At 42.0% G+C, this 20,029-nt stretch overlaps 1 protein-coding gene across 1 annotated transcript; it reads left to right on the top strand.

Moving 5' to 3' along the window:
- Positions 1-1,072: 1,072 nt before the first annotated feature.
- rph3a (rabphilin 3A) lies at positions 1,073-19,980 on the top strand. The gene is made up of 18 exons (XM_022756793.1): positions 1,073-1,260; positions 11,304-11,393; positions 11,526-11,537; positions 11,780-11,905; positions 12,055-12,184; positions 12,289-12,372; positions 12,458-12,617; positions 13,949-14,128; positions 14,247-14,420; positions 15,784-15,863; positions 16,010-16,084; positions 16,526-16,635; positions 16,726-16,852; positions 16,944-17,000; positions 17,123-17,277; positions 17,384-17,465; positions 17,608-17,704; positions 17,802-19,980. The coding sequence occupies exons 2-18, from the start codon at positions 11,320-11,322 to the stop codon at positions 17,930-17,932; spliced, it is 1,854 nt and encodes a 617-aa protein (XP_022612514.1). The 5' UTR covers positions 1,073-1,260; positions 11,304-11,319; the 3' UTR covers positions 17,933-19,980.
- Positions 19,981-20,029: the final 49 nt, after the last annotated feature.

The following is a 20,029-nucleotide window of genomic DNA, read 5'->3' as shown; positions in this document are numbered from 1 at the left end:
TCTCTGAAAGTAGTTATAAGGAAAGTCTGAGTCTCAAATTACTGTGACCATTGGTAGGTTGAAATGTCTTAAACATACTGCGTAGACCTCAAGCCGCACCGTGAGTACCTTTTCCCATTTTGAGTCTTTTAAGGGACACGAACACGGAAGTACGAAGGATGAATCCTCTTGCCTCCCCTGCAGTCTTTTCATGTGAGTAGGTGTTGCAAACATAAACCATAACCGTTAAAAAAAAAAGCCCCTTATAATGTAAATCCAAATTATTTTCACAGCGAGTGTGTTTTTGCATTATTTTATACCGATTCAATTCATATTACACAGAAACATATCATGTAATAACCTATGGAAATAACGCAAAAATGGTGATTTCCATCCTTTCTTTGACGTAATTAATACATAATCCATTAGATGGCGCAATGTCTCCACTGTACGAATCAAAGTGGAGGCATGCCCTTATAATTGAGACACTGGTGTTAGAATTTCAGTGGTTGTTTCTTGGGGATTAAATTGTTGCTGCAAAACAATATATTAACCTTACACATGTGACTGGAAAGAAAGTACCTACAAAGTTTATCACCAGAAAACATGAAGGTAATCCAGAATATTTGTTTTCTGCCAAATAGTAGGTTATATGATATATAAATGTCGATAGTTGTGGAGGATATAAATAAACGACTCTTCAGATAGAAATAGAATAGTAACTCAATTATATTAAAATCCTTTACATTCAAATGACAAAAAAAACAAAACATTGAACAGCCACAGGCTATGATATCTTGTTGTAATGTATAGTCTATACGTTAAATACCACAAAGTCACCACAGTCAGCACATAATCTTTTAAAACTGTCAGTGACTTCTCAACAGGGTTGCATGGGTGATGATACAAATTTAGCCACTATGCGCCTCTATAGAGACAATTGGATCAGGTGATGACTGTCCACTTAAGCATCAGCGTTATCACTTCAGATCCAGGGGTTTCCTTCCCAGGGTACCAAGGGCTTTCCATCCTACACGCAGGATAGAAGACGAGTTCCCACGCATTGTGGAGATCCGCTGTGCCTCTAGCAACAGACTACTCCTCCACGCAAAAAAAATTAAAAAAATTAAAAAAATAAAAACACGGGTTTTGGTGACAGGCACCATGCGCAATGACTGACTCTGTGGTCGCTTCCAAGCGCTGCACAGAAATTTAGTCCGCATCATTCCCTGACAGCTCCCTGAGAGAGAGGGGGGGAGAGAGACGGGGCTGGATTCTCAGGTAGGCTTTACGATCTCCTTCGAAGGATTTTCAAACATTGCATCCTCAACCTGAAATTACTGAGAGGTTAGTGCGTTTGGTCAGTGACTCAGTGCATTAGTATTTCTCATTTACAAGTTGAATGAATGCAGCATTTCATTCACAAGAGAGTGGAACTGGAAAAGATCTCCTATGAGGGAACAGATTGCATTGCTTGTATTTATTAATTTGATGAAACACATTTTCGTTATCTTTATGAGCATGTTTCTCACTGAGTCATTTGAATGAAAAGGGAAGAATGTATGCTTTGGTGAACGTATGCAGTATACTCAGTATGCATGAAGCTGCTGCCAGTTAACCTATGTGAGATACCAGTTATGTAAATGAACATTTGATTGATTCCTTTGTTTTAGAGAAAACATGTCTCACTGAAAACATTGCTCTGCAGCAGACAGCTCAATGTTCCTTTCATTCATGCAGAGGTGCTGATAGAGCCTCTTATTTTGAATTGTTGCATCGATTTACTACAGCATGCTTTGGTGTTATGCTTATGTACTCAGTTTATTCATGAATGGCCGATAAATGTAACTCTTGGTGTAGCTGCTTTTAATCCCCTTCAAGAATAATTAAAACAAGAGTGGTGGCTGGCTGCACTACTGCAACACGGTGCTTCCTTGTTGCAGATCTGATATAAGAAAACAGACCTGGTAAGTCATGTGGGAGATTGTGTGGTTGCGGTCCCTGGGCGTTGCTGCAGGATTTTTTAGGAGCGCACACTTGGGCTTGATGTGCCTGCAGACTTAGAGGAAAAAACATCAGTGATGCCTCCAAATGCTCATCTGGGCAGGGCAGCTCTCAACTCCAGCTGTGCCACAGGACAGGTGATTTAGCCACCTACTTGTTGTGGTGTTATCTCATCCTGCACCGGTGGGTTATTACACTCGGACAGTCAGAGCAGTGTGTGTTGCAAACAGACTTTTTGGACCTGTCCAGTTCATTTCTGCTAGTGTTTGTACAGAAGTGGGACAGAAAAAAGAAGCTGGGAATCCGCCTTCCAGTTCCACCATCTCCAACTCCTCCTACAGACCTGAAGCATGGGGATTAAATGGGGGAGGGGAGAAAAGACTGAATGAACAGTCTGAGAGATATCTGCAGCTGCCTCCTCTCACATGAGCACCCACAGTAGTGATTGGACGACACCCTTATTTAAGCTGGTACCTCTCTCCCTGTATTTCTCTATCTGTTTGACAGCCTCACACTATGTTCTGTGCAGAGGAAGAATGAAATTAGGCAAGAGAGAAAGATAAAACAAGAGAAAACAAAACATACATAGCATTAGGAAACACGGGTGTTTAGGGAAAAGGTGAAAAAAAGATGGAGGAATGAAGTAAGTGCTCTGCACACTAACTGCATTATTTAAAGCTGAAGAATACAAGGCGACTGCTCGCATAATCTCATGTCTTCAGCTCGTCTTCCTCTCTAACCATGCTGTCTTTTCAACTGTGACTGTTAACAACCATCCAAGCCAGATGATTCATTCCAGACAAAGTGCAGCCACGTTTCTTGATGATCCACTGACACTGTTATTTCAGTGACGACTTGTTCTGCATGGGCTATGAAATTCGGCACAGGTACATTCTACTACAAACACACAGACTGGTGGACACACATGCACACACACGGCGTTTAATCATTCTGATTCTCATCTTCTGATCTTGCTGTTACCATGGCCACAGTTGGTAAAGGTGCATGACTCCATGTTCCTCTGTGCTCTTCCCAATCCATATATGGAGCTTAGAGCCCAAATCGTATGTTGTGCTCTAAATATCTGTTGGTTTCTCTGTTCTGCTGTTGAGCAAATTTATTGAAATGCGTTGTAGGAGAGACATTATTCTTACATGTGTGGCTGAGCTTCCGAAGGGAGTGGCTTCATCTTCAAATTCTCATCACAGTGGTGGATGAGAATCGATTCACCGGCCTATCTGAAGCTGATGATTAGATCTGCCTTAACACTGTGGCACACTGGAAAAGACAGATGTAATTAATGTGGCCTTTAAAGAAAGTTCCACCAAGAGAGCAAGGAGTTAAAAATCTAAAACAGAATCTGCGATTGAATCTATAATCACCAGCATATCTATATGCAACATTTCTTACCTACTACTTACAACCTGTGATACTTACATTTAACTGATTATAATCACTCCTGTGCATATGCTGTGGCTGCAGTAAAGCTCTTGTCCCAGAGGCTCAGAGTTACGTCTGAATAAACAAACTTTGCTTTTTCAGTCACATAGCCAAGCTTCCCAACAGGGGTTTTTTTCTCCAAGGTTGGGCCAAAGCTAATTTTTCGTGTGTTTCCAGACTAGAACATGCTCTAGTTTGCCAAACAAGATCCGCTAAAAACACCCAGGGGTGTTGTACCTTCTGGTTTGCTGGTGGGACAAGAGGGAGGGTCAGATATCCGTCAGCTGAACAGTGCCAGATCCTCAAAGCAGAGCAACAGAATCATGGCCATCACATAGATAGATAGATAGGTCTGACGTGTTTCTTTATATGTTCGGAACCATGTAGTTTATCTCAACAGACCACCGGCTGTAGGTTACGTCTGGTTAGTAGGAAATAGATGCATAGTGTCTTCTCAATAGACCTTTACTGCGCTGATTTAATGGCCCTGTCTGGTAGTACTTGTTTCCCGGAGATAAGATGGGAAGAAAGTGAAGGAGCATGACTGGCCAGTGCATCAGCAGCCAGTTCTCAAAGTCCCACCTCTTGCCTCTGGGGCATACAAGGATGAATCATCGTCAGCTTAGCAAATCTGAGACTTACTGCAGGTTCTTGCTGGGGTGCAGTTAATTGAGTGCTCCATGTCCAATAGCGGTTTACTTTTATGGTTCTATAATAAGGCCTGGACAAAATACTGAATAAATTTGAGAATTATTTACTACAAATGACACCTATAGGATACCCCCTGCTCATTCAGTGTGCGTTGTGTTAAATTTAAGAATGAAAAACACAGCGCCCAACCTCTTTAGGTCTGTTGGATAGCGCCAACAGTGATAGCAGGATAACAGCACGGTAGCTTGTCGGTCACTGGATGGTCTTTCCTGTTTGTTCTCCAGCGATGCGGGAACTGGAGCCATGCCTGCCTAGAGGATGAAGCTGAGTGTATTTGAAACGGTACAACACTCTCACATTTGAGAGGTGAAGAGTCCTCACAGATGGTTCCGCAGATGGTCCCTGTCAACACCATTGTCTGAGTGAAAACATGTATAATTTGTCAAGACCAACAAACATCCGTACTGTTTCCCAAAATAGAGCTCAATAATTTAATCAATCGTGTCATCTTTTTCTCCCCTAATTCACTGTTCTGTATATAATGTCTGATAAATATATGAGTACACACAGTGTACACTAATACCTTAAAGAATGTAAGGCAATGGGGGTGGGAGTTGTAAATAATTAAAAAATGCTGAGTGATGTTTTCCTCCTGCAGTGGAGGGCTTCTTGGTGCAGTGCTTTACAATCTTGCCCAGGCCTCAGTGTGTTGGCATCTCACAGTCCTCTATGGGGGATGGATGGAGTTGGATGCCATGCAACTGGGAGTGGGTGGATACCTTGTTGTTTTTTGGTCCTTCCTACCCTGTCTCCCCACTCGCCCTGCAGGCCTGGTGTGTGAGCACTGGACATCGGCAGCTGAATACTGTGAAGAGTTAGTTCGTTTAGAAGATCAAATGATCAGTGCGCAGCGACAGGGGAATGTAAATGAATTATTTAGCATTCAATAATCCATCATGATTTCTTTCTGTTCATCACATCTGAGAGGTCAGTGGCACATTTTAATGATGATAGTAATTCTGGTACATACAAGTCACAACTTAAAAACCAACTTGAGTGCTTGTTTCAAAATTTGAACAAGAGTCTACAGCCATACAGTGCACTGATCTAACTGCTTACATCAGCATGCTAATATGCTCTCAGTGATATTGCTAACATGCTGATAAGCAGGTATGAAGTTTACCATGTTCACCATCTTAAGTTTAGCGTGTTAGCGTGCTAGCATTTATTGATTAGCACTCAATAAAAAGCAAAGCTGAGGCTGATGGGAAAGTCATTAGTTTGGTTTAATGAAACCAAAGTATTGGCCAAATTAAAAATGTGACCTGATGCTGGCGCTAGAGAAAAAGTTACGAAATCTGTGATCAAAGTCACCAGTTTCATCCTCTTGAGACTGTGAATGTCTGTTCATGACAATCCATCTAATAGACGTTGAGATATGTTAGTCTTGACCCAAGCAGTAGACTGACTGACCTGCAAACGGATAGTGCCTTTGTCAGGCAAGTTGATTGCCACTCATAACCCTATTGTACTACTTGTTCTTATGGCCTGGTCAGCTGGTCAACATTTTACTGTCTGTGAAACCACCAGCCGACATGTGTCACTACAGAATGTGGAGGAGCGGATGGTTGTACTTTCTGATGACATGTAGGCTACATGTGAGTCAAGGTATTGTCAATTTGTTCATATTTTTCAGAACATTGTAATGAAGGTCTGTAGATGACTCATAGTTCAACAATAACAGCAATCGTCATTAATGGGTTTTACAGTCATCGTTTTCCTAAGTAGATGTCATCTCTTTATTCAATCATTCAAGCCATGTGCTTATAATTATCAGTGAGGCATTGATGTCTAAATCGAGTGCAGCATGATTGAATATGATCTGAAGATTGCCTTCCCTCTGTCCAAAAGATTTTTATACTGGAAAACCTGTCTTCTGATTGGCTCCGTATTTATAGATGTGAATGAAGAAGAGATTTAGATGAAAAATAAATTGACTTTTTTCAGTCTTCCCTGGTCAGGCATGATGTTCCAGATCTCCACAGGACTTGAGTCGAAACTGTAGACCAGCCAAGACTCTCCTGTCTGAGGATCTCAGGCTGTGTTCTGTTTCATAATACATAAGACAATCTGAGTTACTGCCAGGCCAGATGGTAGAGGAAGAAAAATTAGAATGAAACAAAACATTTTATTTCTACATTCTCTTCTTGTTTAGATTTAGATTTTTTTTTCTTCACATTTAAGATGAAAATGTATATACTGTTTTTCACAGTGGATTTTCTATTTCACAATTTTTTAAATTGCTGACAATATGGTAAAAACAGTAGAAGACATAACATCACATTAATGTTGTAATGCCAAATATCTATTTTTCACGATTATTATTTTTGGGTAGATGAATCCTTTTAGTGCTGCTTGGTGTAACTATGCTGTTCATAGTCTCACAACATGATAAATTATGAATGGAAATCCACGCAAGGCAGTATCAGCTTAGTAATGACTAAGTTTAAAAAATGTTATAGCTGAGCTGGTTTCTCTCAGCGCAGCGAAAGACTGTGTATGGGTTGCAGGATTATTGGGTCTTTGACGGGGAAAAGCACAGTGTGTTATAGCTGATGAAACATTCATGGTTACAGCAACCTGACAAAAAGTGTGTGTGGTTTCACCAGGATTATTAAATCACTGGTGGCAAGGCTATGCTGTTCTGATATGAATATCAAGAGTGGCATCTACTTTGCATCAGCACCTTGGAAAATGGTTTGGAAGAAAGTGCTGATCTGAGTCCACAGGGACTCTGCAATGGCCAGTGGTAAGGGTTTGTGACGATTGCGTGGTGGCTACAGCAGAGCTTTAAGGCGACCTCCATTATACCTAAGTAAGGTTTAGTCCGAATACAAATGGAGGCCTAATAAAAGATAAATTAGGGTGAAACCAATTGTGCATTCATTGATCTCTGATTCTCATTAACCCATTTTAGAAATGTCCTTCTTGGAGGATGGCGAGGGAATTGTTGCCCTGGAATTCAAGTGAAGCACCATGTAGTGTTTCAACGTCATTAATATCTACAAATAGGGCACGTAGCAGGTTTTTAAAATAATAAGGTGAATGAAACAGTTGCTGTATTTCGGTTTAAATATGTTACCATGTACAAATGAAGTCAACAAAGTCAGACTTATTTTACTTAGCGGTCATCCCTCATGTGTTCAATATAGTAAAAATTACTTTCAGCGCTGCATTTGATTTTATTATTGTCATTACTTTAATAATCTGTCCACTTTGTTAAGATCACTTGATTAATCATTTAGTCTATAAAATGTTAGAAGATAGTGAAAAATGCCCAGTAGCCTACAGTTTTGAAGAGCCCATCATAAGGTCTTCACACAAAGATATTCAATATATAATCATTATAAAATCAATATATAATCATATAAAAATACCAAAGAAAGGAAAAGAAGCACATCCACACATTAGATGACATGGAAACAGCTTAATATTTGGCATTTGTCTTCAATAAATCACTTAATAAGTCATAGACATATTATTTTCTGTCAATTTAGAACTTGTTGCAGGACAAATTGCTTGATAATGATATAAAACACTGGTGTAGAGCCTTTGTTTTAACACATTGGGTTTTTGTTGTTGTTGCTGATCTCAGTACAAGGGAGATGACCCTCTTCCCTCTGTACCCATTCCTTCTTAAGCTCTGAGTGCTGTATCCATAATGATCCCTGTTGGATCAATCCATCAATGACTTGTGGTCACTGCCTGCTTTCTTCAGTTCTTGTTTCCACAAGCAAGAACTAAAATCTTAACAAGGTGCATAGGTCATATGTTCTGCTGTAATGAGTCATACACCTGTTAATGAAAGTCACATAACAATGTTAATCTGGGCAGCTGCTCAAGCTGAGCGCTCACTTCAAGTATCCAAGGAGAATGCATGTCTGTGTTTCTAAAAATGGATGGAAAATGTGTAGGGTGTGTTCTGGGAGTTGTGTGTGCACACATCCCTGAATATGCACAGATGCAGATTTGTATTGACTAACTTCTCAGGCCCTGAGGAGGAGACACAGGTTTCTAAATTGGTCTTCACCACCCCCATATGAAATTCTGCACGGGAGAGATCCTGCTGGGTGGATGACTTACAATGATCAAGCAGATGACTTATCTTGAGTCGATGCTCTCCCTCTGGTGTTTCCTGTTGTCAGCTCACACATGATCTGTTACAAGTCATGCCTGGTGTGTTCGTAGACAACATTGTGTGGTTGCTTGCACAGTTCCTGGGGACCACTTTACAGAGCGACACGTCACTCTGTTGGCTTCGTGACATTATGGAAGAAAAAAAACAAAAAACAGATGGATATCTGCTGCTCTCAAGAGAGGAACCCACCACCTGACTGAATCATCTCACATGGGAGGAAAACAGGATGAATGTTCCACCGAGTCACAGATGACGCAGATTAGTTGCATTTATAATCTCAGCAGCGCAGAGGATGACAGTCTGAGGGTCACAGTGGTGTCATTACTGCAGTATAACAAGGATCAATATGACATTTTTCGCAAGACAGTCCCTTATAATTGGCCTTAGGTTCATATTTGAATATGTACACTTAAAGCCCTTTGAGATGTAAACCCTCTCTGGCAGTACAGTAGATGAAACCAAGCAGTATTTCTCTATGTCTCAGGCTTCGAAGCCTATGCTTACAGTTCTTTATGAGAAAAGAGTGGATGTGATTATTCAGACAATCTCCTGAATGCTAATTGGATTGTCACCTCAGCAAAGAGTCCACTTGTGTGATGCAGAAACATCTTTCCCCAGCACCAGAGAGCCCTGACTTGTCTGAATCAGTGATTACCCAGCCCGAGTCTGAATGGCCCCTCCCATCTGTGTCTCTCCATGCACCTCTCCAGGACAATCGTGTTAGACAAAAGTGGGATAATTAATTTTGGCAAGTGAAGGAGGGCTAAGCTTGAGAGCCTCAGTGTACACAATATATACTATACAGTCGGAGTAATGTCTGAGCCGACAGATTGCTGCTGAAAAGTGGGAACAAAGACAAAAGCTCCCTGAAGACTGTGTTTTGCTCCTGTTGGCTGGATGCAGCAGCAGCATCAGAGGGAAAGCCCACACCCAGAGTGGCTATTGATAGCACAGCGAATTTGTTGTTATTCTGTGAATCCTGCAGGCAGTGCAGCAACAGATTAGAGCCCAAAAGGTATGTACCCTAACGTTACGCAGCATAATACGAGCAGCTGAAAGGGGGAGACAGTGTCGCACCCCTCCCCTCCACTCCCTCTTTCACTTTCTCCAAGGTTCTATAGTGCGAGGTTTTACTGCTGTGAAAAGCTGAGGACAAGTGAAACTTATTGATTTTCCTTTTAGTATTATCATTATGCATTCCTTACTGTATCTCTCTCAATCTCTCTGACACTGTGCCGGCACTTTCCTCATCCTGCACCATCACAGTTCTCCATATTTGAGGCTCCAGAGAAGCTTTTTGTTCCTCTTGTTGCTCCTTTTCGGAGCCTGCTGGTCTTCTCTGACTGCTGGTACTTCCCCTCAGGACATACACTGCCGTATTCCCCCAGCGTCTGGCTGGAGTGTCCCTCCATGTATTGTCTGGCAGATACTTGGAGCAGCTCTAAGTCAGCTGCACAGTGGCACGCGCACATACACACACACACACACACACACACAGACTCAGCAGACTTGCCCGTAGGCACTCGCCTCAGTGATTTCTGTTGACATCTTTGTATCATCTTTTCCATGTCACTCTGAGGTTAGATTACATTGTTGATGCATCATATGGACAGGGCTTTGGTAGCAGCTGACAGCTCACTGTTTCCCTCTGTCATCATTAACACTTGGATGTGTTGTCGGCCTGTTTTTCGCACTATGTACACAAATGACTACAAGAGCTCATCTCTTGTCATCGTGTACTTTAAACACTCCGATGACACACGCCTTTCTTCAACTCCTCCTCAGCGACAGTGACTGCAAACAATCCAGTCTCGATGTTGCCGCATGGAGTGACGATAACTTCCTGCGGATCTTAAAAACTGTTCATCAGCCTCCCCATCACACCCGACCACACTCTCAGTCCACCCAGCATCCCTGGAGAAGGAGTATATATTGTTGAGAACTGTAAATACACAGAGATCACTTCGGATAAAAACCTCAGCTTCAACCAACACACTGTGAACAATCAGAAACGCTGGAGACAAAGACTCTTAGTCATCCCTGTCAGTAGAAGCTCTCCCCCTCCTCCTCCTCCTATATATAATAATTAACCTCCTCCTCCTGCTATATGGAACCATCTGCTTCTTTGAAATGTGTAGACTCACAGTTTCCTCACAGTTTCACTTACAGCTGCTAAAATAATTGGCTTTACCACCCCCAATTTGTGCAACCTTATCTCCTCAGGCCTTTTGTAGAAAGCGCACATGAATTGAAATGACCCCGAGCACCTTCATTCACTGTGGTCACAAATGTGCAGGAGGTCTCGCTTTGTCATCAGCTTTTTTTTTTTCACCCCATTGCCTTACGAACACAAAGCAACTCTATTCATGTTAGAACCACTGTATGTCGCTATAGTTTAGGCTCATATTTTACAGATCCATTGTCTTGGTGTGTCACGTCTTGGCAATGTTTTCTCTGTGTCCATTTACTGGTTAAATATGTCTGTGGAGAGAATTTGATAAAACAGGCTTGGCAAGAGGAGATGGCACTGATTAGGCTGTAAAACTGGCACTAGGAAATGTGCTTACATTTCCACTGGTAGCTGATATTTTGTTGCTATTTCAGTTGTGGTATGTAAATTCATAGGAAGCAAGAAGGGAAGGGGAAAAAGTGATTATTACTTTTCTGGAAACTGTAATAGATTTTTCTTTATTTGCAGTAGTTGTTTGGCTCATGGTGGTCACCAATGGGAGGTCATCATTAGATACCTTTCATTTAGCTTTACATCAATGAGACAATTAAAGGAAGTGTATCTGGTGACTTGCCAATTTAAGGCCAGCACTGTCCGTGGAGGCCGTTAAAACAGTGCTGCATAAGCATGAGACAAGGACGGAGGATAGCTGTGAGTGTCGACTCAAAACACATAAGTCATTCCTACCCAAATTAAGAACTCTAAATACAGAGTTGGCATCTTTTTATGACATCAGTTAAAGTTTGTTTTACTGTTTCATGCTGAATAAATCTCTGTCTTTTTCTTTCTGTCCACCTGCAGACTGCGATAGCGCAGCATGACGGACACGGTGATGAGCAGCAGCTCGGATCGCTGGATGTCCAACGACAGGCAGAGGAAAATGCACGCTAGGTAAAGCATGATTGTCAGAACTTTTTTTTTTTTGTTGTGTTAACCGTTTGTGATGGACACATCGACGCTAAACTGTGCCCTCCTGTCTTTCTCTTTCTCCTGCATCTCTGTGATGTGTGATCTGTGACACAGTGAAAAAGAGCAGTAAGTAGATCAACTCCCACTCCACCACCTCTTATCCTCATTGTGTGTCTCTGCTCTGTAACTGTTCAGAGAGCAGTGTGATGTGTTGACGCTGTAAATGCATGTTCATTCATTCGCTGCGTTCGCTCTGCTTGTTCAAACACAGATTGTGAAGTGCTTATGCAAATGTGCAATTGGATATCATTCATATCATCAATCACAGAGGTAGTGTAATCTCAACTGGAGAATATGTTGACTGACAGGGGCAACTGGACCATGCAGCCTGGCTCTGGTTCTGGTCCAGACCTGACAGATGAAGAGAAAGAGATTATAAACAATGTGATCGCCCGTGCTGAGAAAATGGAGGCCATGGAGCAGGAGAGAATTGGGTAAGAGACTGTAAAACATGCAGTGGTTTCCCACAATATGTGTATATGAAAACAGAATTGCCTGTTGAGACTGATGACACGCACACATTTGGACCTGAGATAATTAACGGTCACATTTTAAGTAAGATTTCATCCTGTGCTGCTTGCAGGCGCTTGATAAACCGCCTGGACGACATGAAGAAGACTGTGTGTGGGGATGGAGTGTCCCGCTGTTTGGTGTGTGGGGAGCAGCTGGGCTCACCTGGGGTCAGCTCAGTGGTGTGTGAGGACTGCAAAAAGGTAGGTAATGAATCAGCCAATTATAACAAGGGAAACGCAAATATACTCCTCTGCTGCAATTCAGAACACAATAGGTCAAATCTTTATTTTCTCCTGTCGTGCAGAGCATGTGTACCAAGTGTGGTACACAGTGTAGCAGTCGGCCACGCGCCGTGTGGCTTTGCAAGATCTGCAGAGAACAGCGAGAGGTGAGTGATTTACACCAGTGAACAAGTAACAGAATTCAATTGTTGGAAAATCCAGTAACACTTTCTTTTTCTTCTGTTTTGTCAGGTGTGGAAGAGGTCTGGTGCCTGGTTCTTCAAAGGTTTTCCCAAGCATTTCCTGCCATCACCCATGCCATTATCTAAACCGAGCAAGACGGGTGCGGCAGAGCCCCAGGGGCCTCCAGCCTCTGAGCCCAGGGAGGCGGTAACCCAACCACAAGCAGCAGGTAGACACAGCTGAGATCTGCCCCTTCAGAGTTACTCTGCAGTCTTTTTCAGTTTTTCACATGAGGCGACAGGCAGGTGCTCATCACCATTTTCGATTAACCTGTTTAGACTGTCGTCACAGACAATTAGTTTACAGCATGTCTCTCATAGGTCACAGTCAGAGTCAGGTTGCTGCATCTGGGCAACTAGATTCAGGCAAGTTTTTAGTATCTAGAAATCTCTAAACAGGGATCTGCTGAACTACCGAACTGCATCTGAGACTTCAGTTTCTCAGCAGTGCTGCCTGTTGTGATTTAAAATTGAACTGAAATTATAATTCAACTCACTTTTTGTGTGAGGAAATAAACTAAATACTACAGCTACTGTGCATATTTTTCAAAACAGGATACTTTTCAGCAAGGGATAAAACCAGATTAGGACATATTATGGAAATAGCATCTAAGCTGCAAGCCTCTGGGTGGGCGTTTCCCCCCTGGCAGACTAACATCTGACGAGAGGAGAACGTTATATTGTATAAACTACAAACATTAATACAAGGAGCATTTTTTCCCACTTTTTCCCCTTTGTCAAGTCCACATGGTTTTGACTGTTAGTGATTTAAGCATTCAGCATTTTGGAAGTCCCATCATGCTGTTAAGGTTGTATACAATTTATAATATTGTATCTGCATTTCTTCATATAATCACAATTTTGACCATAAAAGTATTCACATCAAAACAAACACCAGGGATATATATGTATATATATATATATATATTTCATTTCAGTCTGACTATTTTTCAAAGGGCCTCCTCTTCACACTCATTAGATCAGCATCTGTACACTTCTTAGTCTTTTGGCAATCCCGCCTCTCATTGCTCTTTTCCCAAGCATCAAACCTTTTATCAGCTTCCCAAATTTGGCAGTACCGCCCACTGGCGCAGTGGAGGGGGGTGAAGACCTCAATTAAGCTGTCGGAAGGTGCATGCTGTGACATGGGATGAGCCTCCAGGTGGTGCTGGCATGATGGGTCACATTGTATCATTTCGCACTTTCAGCGTGATTACCTGTGCAATGTGATTTGCCCATGAAACATAGGGGTAGCTTTGGCGTACAGGCACCATATAGCTGCTGCATGTACAGTAGTCGGCCACCACAGCTTGTTGTAATGTATGTAGGTCAATGCCTTCGCAACGAAAAAGCTGCAACATCAAAAGTATGCAGAGGGACTAGGGAGTATTACAGATTCCACTGCAGTAGGAGCCTGAAGTGGTGTGATTATGCGTGTCTCCCTTATGTATAGCGTATGTCTGCATGTTTACTGTACGACGCTATTCATACTTATTTTTAGGACCAGAGCCACTGGGCCGTGCTGGTTACCCACCTGTGGCCCCTAAACCATCAGCTGTGTGCATGGCCACTGGGGGGGCTGGCCCTCAAGAGGCGGGTCAGGGCAGCCCAGTGGTGATGAAGAAGATGGTTCCTGTCCAGAGCTCCAGACCGCAGCCTGCCGCCACCATGGCCCAGCAGGGTGAGAGACAGCTAGGACACAATCCTTATAAAGCGTCCCACGCATTAACCAAATATAACATCCCCAGTGGTGTCATTATTTTGTGCAGTCAGTCTCACATGATCCAATGTGGTTGTAGGTCCAGATGGAGGTGCGTACTCCTCTGGTGCAGTTCCTCCAGAGCAGAGAGCGCCTCCTGCAGTGAGAGAGGACAGGAGGCAGCCCGCTGCCCACGGTGCTGTTCCCGTCCGACAGCAACCTCCCCCAGCCGAGGAGGAGGAGGAGGCCAACGACTATGACTCTGATGAAGCCAGTGAGTACACCATCTGCTCACTCTTCTCACAGAGTAGCGTGGCTGATGTGTCAGTTTCATTTCACCTCATGTTCGGTTTGACATTGATGATTTCTTTCTGCTCGTTTCAGGTAAATACCACCAGATGAGGTGTTTTTCTTTTTGTTAATAAAGCAAAACATATTGCCATATAGCATAGAGTATTGGGCATTGATGTCCTTAATTTGGCTGCATTTCTGTTCCCCGTAGGGATTCCAAGTCATTCTGTGTTGATGCTTGACTTCTGTCTGGAAACAATTTGTATCTATAAATTGTTCAATAGTCACAGCGAACAGCAAGAATTGTTCTGGCAGCATCTATTGAGCTGGGTAGAAAATGACAAATGATAAGCACCATATGTTATCGAAGCATGAAAATCAATGTCCAAGGAACTAAATCAGAGGAAGATGTGTATCAGGACATGATTCACTAAATCAACAGTGATGTATAAGCTATGCAATCATACTTTTTTTTTTTTTTTTTAAATATCCCATATCCCATTTTAATGGTGAGAATGGTGCCATGTCATTCATGTTCTGCGCCTGCAGCGTCAATCGGCCTTTATTCTTTCTCTGGGGGATTGGGTGTTAATTTATTTTATTGAGGTCTGGGAATATGGAGCTGTACAAATAATTTGAGATGCACCGGGGCTAACAGGATATAGAGTCCCCTTGCGTTTGATCCAGTCCCCTGTGCTGGGAGTGAAAATGGCAGAAATCGCTATGGTTTTCATGTGGCTGCTGGAGCTGAGATGGTGGGAACAATTAAGGCCTTTGGTGCTGACTGGTTTCAGTAGCTCAGATGGTTATATCCTCTTCAGTTTTGTGGTGAATCTCAGACCAGAAAAGTTTAACAGTTATATAAGAAAAAATTAACAAATGTCATTTAATTATTTTGTCCCCCAACAGCTATGCTTGGCAATGAAACTCCTCCAAAGAAACTGTGTGGGCAGCACTTCAGTATATTTTTTTTCTTACCCAGATCCTTATTTTCTGAAGGCCTTCCTTTGAGATTTGGGTGTTTATTTGATTTCTTTTATACCACATGCCCTGGATTTGTAATGAGATTTTTTCAGACGTTTAGTTAAGGTAAATACAAGGCTACGAATGTGTCATGAGTGAAGGTGAAGACTTACTCGGAGACTTTATTGTCTGTCATTCCTGTCCACTCTGGGCTGGTACTTATTTTCACTTCTATTCACAAGTTGAGAGTTGTTTGATTACAAGAGCATCTTTCCCTTTGTATCCCTTGTGTCCCTTTTTATTTACACTTTTAATTATTCAAGAGCGGACCTGCTGTCTGCTCTCTGTGGTCTAATGTGATGACTGGTCTGGGTCTCTTTCAGCCACTCTGGGCTCTCTAGAGTTCAGTCTGCTCTATGAACAGGAAAGCAACAGCCTCCACTGTAGCATCCTCAAAGCAAAGGTACCACTACTCTCCTCATTCTCTCACACAAAGGGACAATTACAATCAAGTGGTTTATGTTAAAAAGCTCCTGAATGGCACTTTAGCTTAATTGTTGTGTGCTGTGTGCGACGATGTGATGGACACTGTGCTCTGTTTCTCCTCAGGGACTGAAGCCCATGGACTCAAATGGACTGGCAGATCCTTATGTCAAACTTCATCTGCTGCCAGGGGCTAGTAAGGTAAAAGACACACCTTTCTTACATTAAGCTTTTACTTCTTTTAAAAGATTTATTACCTTAATATCCTGCTAAGTCAAAAAGGAAGGGTGGTGATTTTAGACCCCACTGGGTGGTGAGAGATCGTTCTGGCAGCTCAAGCCTGACACCTTGTGGTTTGACTGAATAAAAGTCATAAAATTGACATAGGGATGATGTCTAGAAATAAAGTAAATAAAGTAAAAGTTGTAGTGAAGGTGCATTATTTGTGGAGTGTGATCATAGTGCAGAATGGGGCAGGCCTCAGCTGCAAAAGCTCCTTTTGATGGGAAGCAGCAACACGTAGATACTCACCGTGATTAAATAACAGAAACCACAGATATTGTGATGTCTTAGTGGTCTGTAGTGGTAACCCGCCATGAGATATTTCCATTTCCTTGTCCTGATCTATCCTACACCAAACAGTCTAACAAGTTGCGCACAAAGACCTTGAGAAATACCCGCAACCCTGTGTGGAGTGAGACGCTCACCTACCACGGCCTGACAGATGAGGACATGCAGCGTAAGACCCTCAGGTGGATAATGTTCATGTTTGACACTTAATATTACTTTAGTTGGCTTGTTTAAGGGTGTAACAGGTTAAGAATCTCTTTCGATTTCCACAGGCTCTCTGTCTGTGATGAAGACAAGTTCGGGCATAATGAGTTTATTGGGGAAACCCGAGTGGCGCTGAAGAAACTGAAGATGAACCAGAAGAAAAACTTTAACGTGTGTCTCGAGAGAGTTGTCCCAGTGAGTGAAACTGAATTACAGTCAAACAACGCTTTGTTCTCCTTGTCTGAATCGCTTATTGACCGGGTGTAATCTTGTTCCCCCTTCACAGACGAAGAGAACTGCAACAGCTGGGGCAGCCAGAGGCATCTCTCTCTACGAAGATGAGGTAATGCCTTTTTTATTTCCGAGTATGTTTAAACATGGCAGATTCCACCAAAGTAGACACAAAGCTTATCAAGAATACTAATGAACTTTTTTTTTTTTTTTTTTACCCCTCTGCTCTCTTAGTCAGCGAAAGATGGCGGAGACATAGAGGAGCGTGGTCGGATTCTGATCTCCCTCATGTACAACACCCAGCAGAACCGCCTAATTGTGGGCGTCGTGCGCTGCGTTCACCTGGCTGCCATGGATGCTAATGGCTACTCTGACCCATATGTCAAAATGTAGGTAAAGCAGGACGAGAAGTACATTCAGCTTGTCAGTGTATGACTCTTGAAATGGCATAAATTAACCTTTATATATATATATATATGTATATATAATTTACAGATGTCTGAAACCTGACATGGGGAAGAAGGGCAAGTGCAAAACACAAATCAAAAAGAGGACTTTAAACCCAGAGTTTAATGAGGTTTGTAAGAGAGTTCAAGGTGGAAGTTAGCTGCAGTTAATGAAAATGAGTTTATTATCCAGTCTCTGTGTTTGTATTTTTTGCAACTCAGGTTTGGAAAAATGTTGGAATTGATGAGTTAATGTCTCGATTCAAATTCCAGGAATTCAGCTATGACATCAAACACAGTGAATTGGCCAAGAAGACTTTAGATATCTCTGTGTGGGACTACGATATCGGGAAGTCCAATGACTACATTGGTAAATATTCGATCACCGTCACTGCTCTGATGCAATCAAAAATGAAATTCTCACCTGCTCCCCACCTGCCTCTCACACCTCACTTTCTTCCTGACAGGCGGGTGTCAGCTGGGTATCACTGCCAAAGGAGAGAGGCTGAAGCACTGGTACGAGTGTTTGAAGAACAAGGACAAGAAGATTGAGCGCTGGCATACCTTGATGAATGAGAATCACGTCGCTAGTGATTAACCACTTGTCCGCCCCAGTGCAGCATGAGCTACCCTCCCTACTTGGTTTGCATCCACCTCTGAGAGCACTTGTTTTCCCCCCTCATTCTGTTGTGTTTATCTATTCTCTCACGACTTGACCATCACACAGGCACTGCTCGCATCGCATCCTTCTCCCTGATGTAGTATATACTCTTCTTTCCTGTCTTCTTATTAACAATTTCTCTGCCTGTGCTGATACTTAATCTGCCTCTGGGACAAATCATGGCATAAATGAATTAGAGATTTCATTAATGTAACTAAGACATCTGTCAGTGAACAGCAGCATAAAGACCATCATGCCTGTCAGTGATGTTATATAGTGTGCTGAACTTGACACATTCTCCGCTAAAGGAAATAAAGTTTAAATTGCACTCGTACAGAACAAGAAAAGCAATATGTTGTGGTGGCTGAGGTCAAAACCAATTGTCAGGCTCATAAATGCCTCAGTTGAGCTCATGCCTGAAACTCATTAGACTGTCAGGTTATTATTTTTGAATGTTCATGTGATTACAACATGCTTAGTGTAACACTTGAACTGTATAAGCATGCCGAGCCACTGACATAAGAAAACACGCAGCTGCACCTTAAAATATTTCAACTGTGCCCACTGGCCTGCACATAGTGTATATTTCCATGAAGAAATGTTTACATACTGATACATTGCTCAGGTTAGGATAGACATCTGATAAACAGATGATTCATAAGTCAGTGGACCATGAGCTAAATGAACCTTTCATCAGTTGCTGTTAATTTGTTAATTAAAATTATAGCACACTAGTTAAACATTAGGAGTTTTTACGTATGGTTATTCAAGCTGTGAATTTTGCGTTGGTGGGAAGTATTAATTGCGTGATTAGAGGAACTGAAAAGTGAATGACAATGTTTATTTTTCATATTTATTTCTTAGTTGTGGTTAGACTTGGCAGGAAAAAGGATTCTCCTCCTGCTACCTGTTTTCTTCTGAAGCTCGCGGTTCACACCTCAGAGGTTTTCTACTGCAGTGTTTACACTGAACGCACACAGTAACGTTTCTTACAAGTTTCCTTAACAAATTTGGCTGCTTCACAATGAGAGAAGGTGGAAGAGGTTATGTCATAAGTATGTGCAGCTTTACCTGCATGCACTGTGCTCGTGACTCTAGTGTGCCTGGGGCAGTCTTGGCCCGCTTTTACATCAACGCACCCTTTGCACAAAGCAGGGCGCTTTCCCCTCTGCCACGTCCCAGTCATTCAAGGCTTTAGTGTGTGTTTGTTCACTAATCACAGCAAACCAAGGAAAGCACACCTTACAAAGTGGAATGACCTCAATTTATACAGCTGTTTGCAAGTTATTCCAATGTCAAAACAAAGATGAAAACAAAAAAACCTATGCATGAAATGTCTTGTGGTTCAAGATATATATACTTTGTAAGAAATTAATGCTATTGTAATTTCATTAATGTTTACACTTCTTCCCCATAACATTCCTGTTGATACTTTAAACACAAGAGGCCATATGCTGCATGACTATGATGACTGTCGGTGTAATCTGAATAAGCTGGTCTGATAGCATCCACAGGATAAACTTATAATAAATTGAGCACATCAACAAAGTGTCAGACTTTATCCAACTCTATCAGTAGCAGACATTGAGATTATTCTCATTCTTTGAATGAAACCTTCTGTACATTCACATTCAAATCTCTCCAGTGTCCTGTTTCCTCTGTACAGCCACTCTGCCCCCCTGTGGCAGGGATTGAAACAACCACCATTACAGCATTACAGGCTGTCCTATGTTGTGCTACTTCAGCTACAGTGATCATCAGATGATGATCGACATGAATTATAACCAATATAGATATATATTATTTTTTAAAAAACACAAGCTTCTATCTGAGCTAAACCTATAGCCGTCTTCTACTTGATTCTGCCCCTTTCAGTGGAATGTTTCTTGGTTTATCTCTGTATTTGTAAATAGATAGTGCATGCACTGGAATTATGTATGTTTGCAAATAACTTTGCATGTAAAGATTTTGCAAAGAGTTTACACAGATCAATAAAATCTAATGAAAAATGACATGTCCCCTGTGTGTAATCAG

This window comes from Seriola dumerili, unplaced genomic scaffold (genome assembly GCF_002260705.1).
Source record: "Seriola dumerili isolate Sdu_G_001 unplaced genomic scaffold, Sdu_1.0 BDQW01000017.1, whole genome shotgun sequence".
Lineage (NCBI taxonomy): Eukaryota > Metazoa > Chordata > Actinopteri > Carangiformes > Carangidae > Seriola > Seriola dumerili.
This window is presented reverse-complemented; position numbering and strand designations above follow the sequence as displayed.

Coding starts and splice junctions, on each gene's coding strand:
- rph3a (XM_022756793.1), top strand. CDS start 11,320: ATGACGGACACGGTGATGAGCAGCAGCTCGGATCGCTGGATGTCCAAC. Junction 11,906..12,054: donor ATGGAGCAGGAGAGAATTGG/GTAAGAGACTGT, acceptor TGCTGCTTGCAG/GCGCTTGATAAACCGCCTGG. Junction 16,636..16,725: donor ATGCAGCGTAAGACCCTCAG/GTGGATAATGTT, acceptor CGATTTCCACAG/GCTCTCTGTCTGTGATGAAG.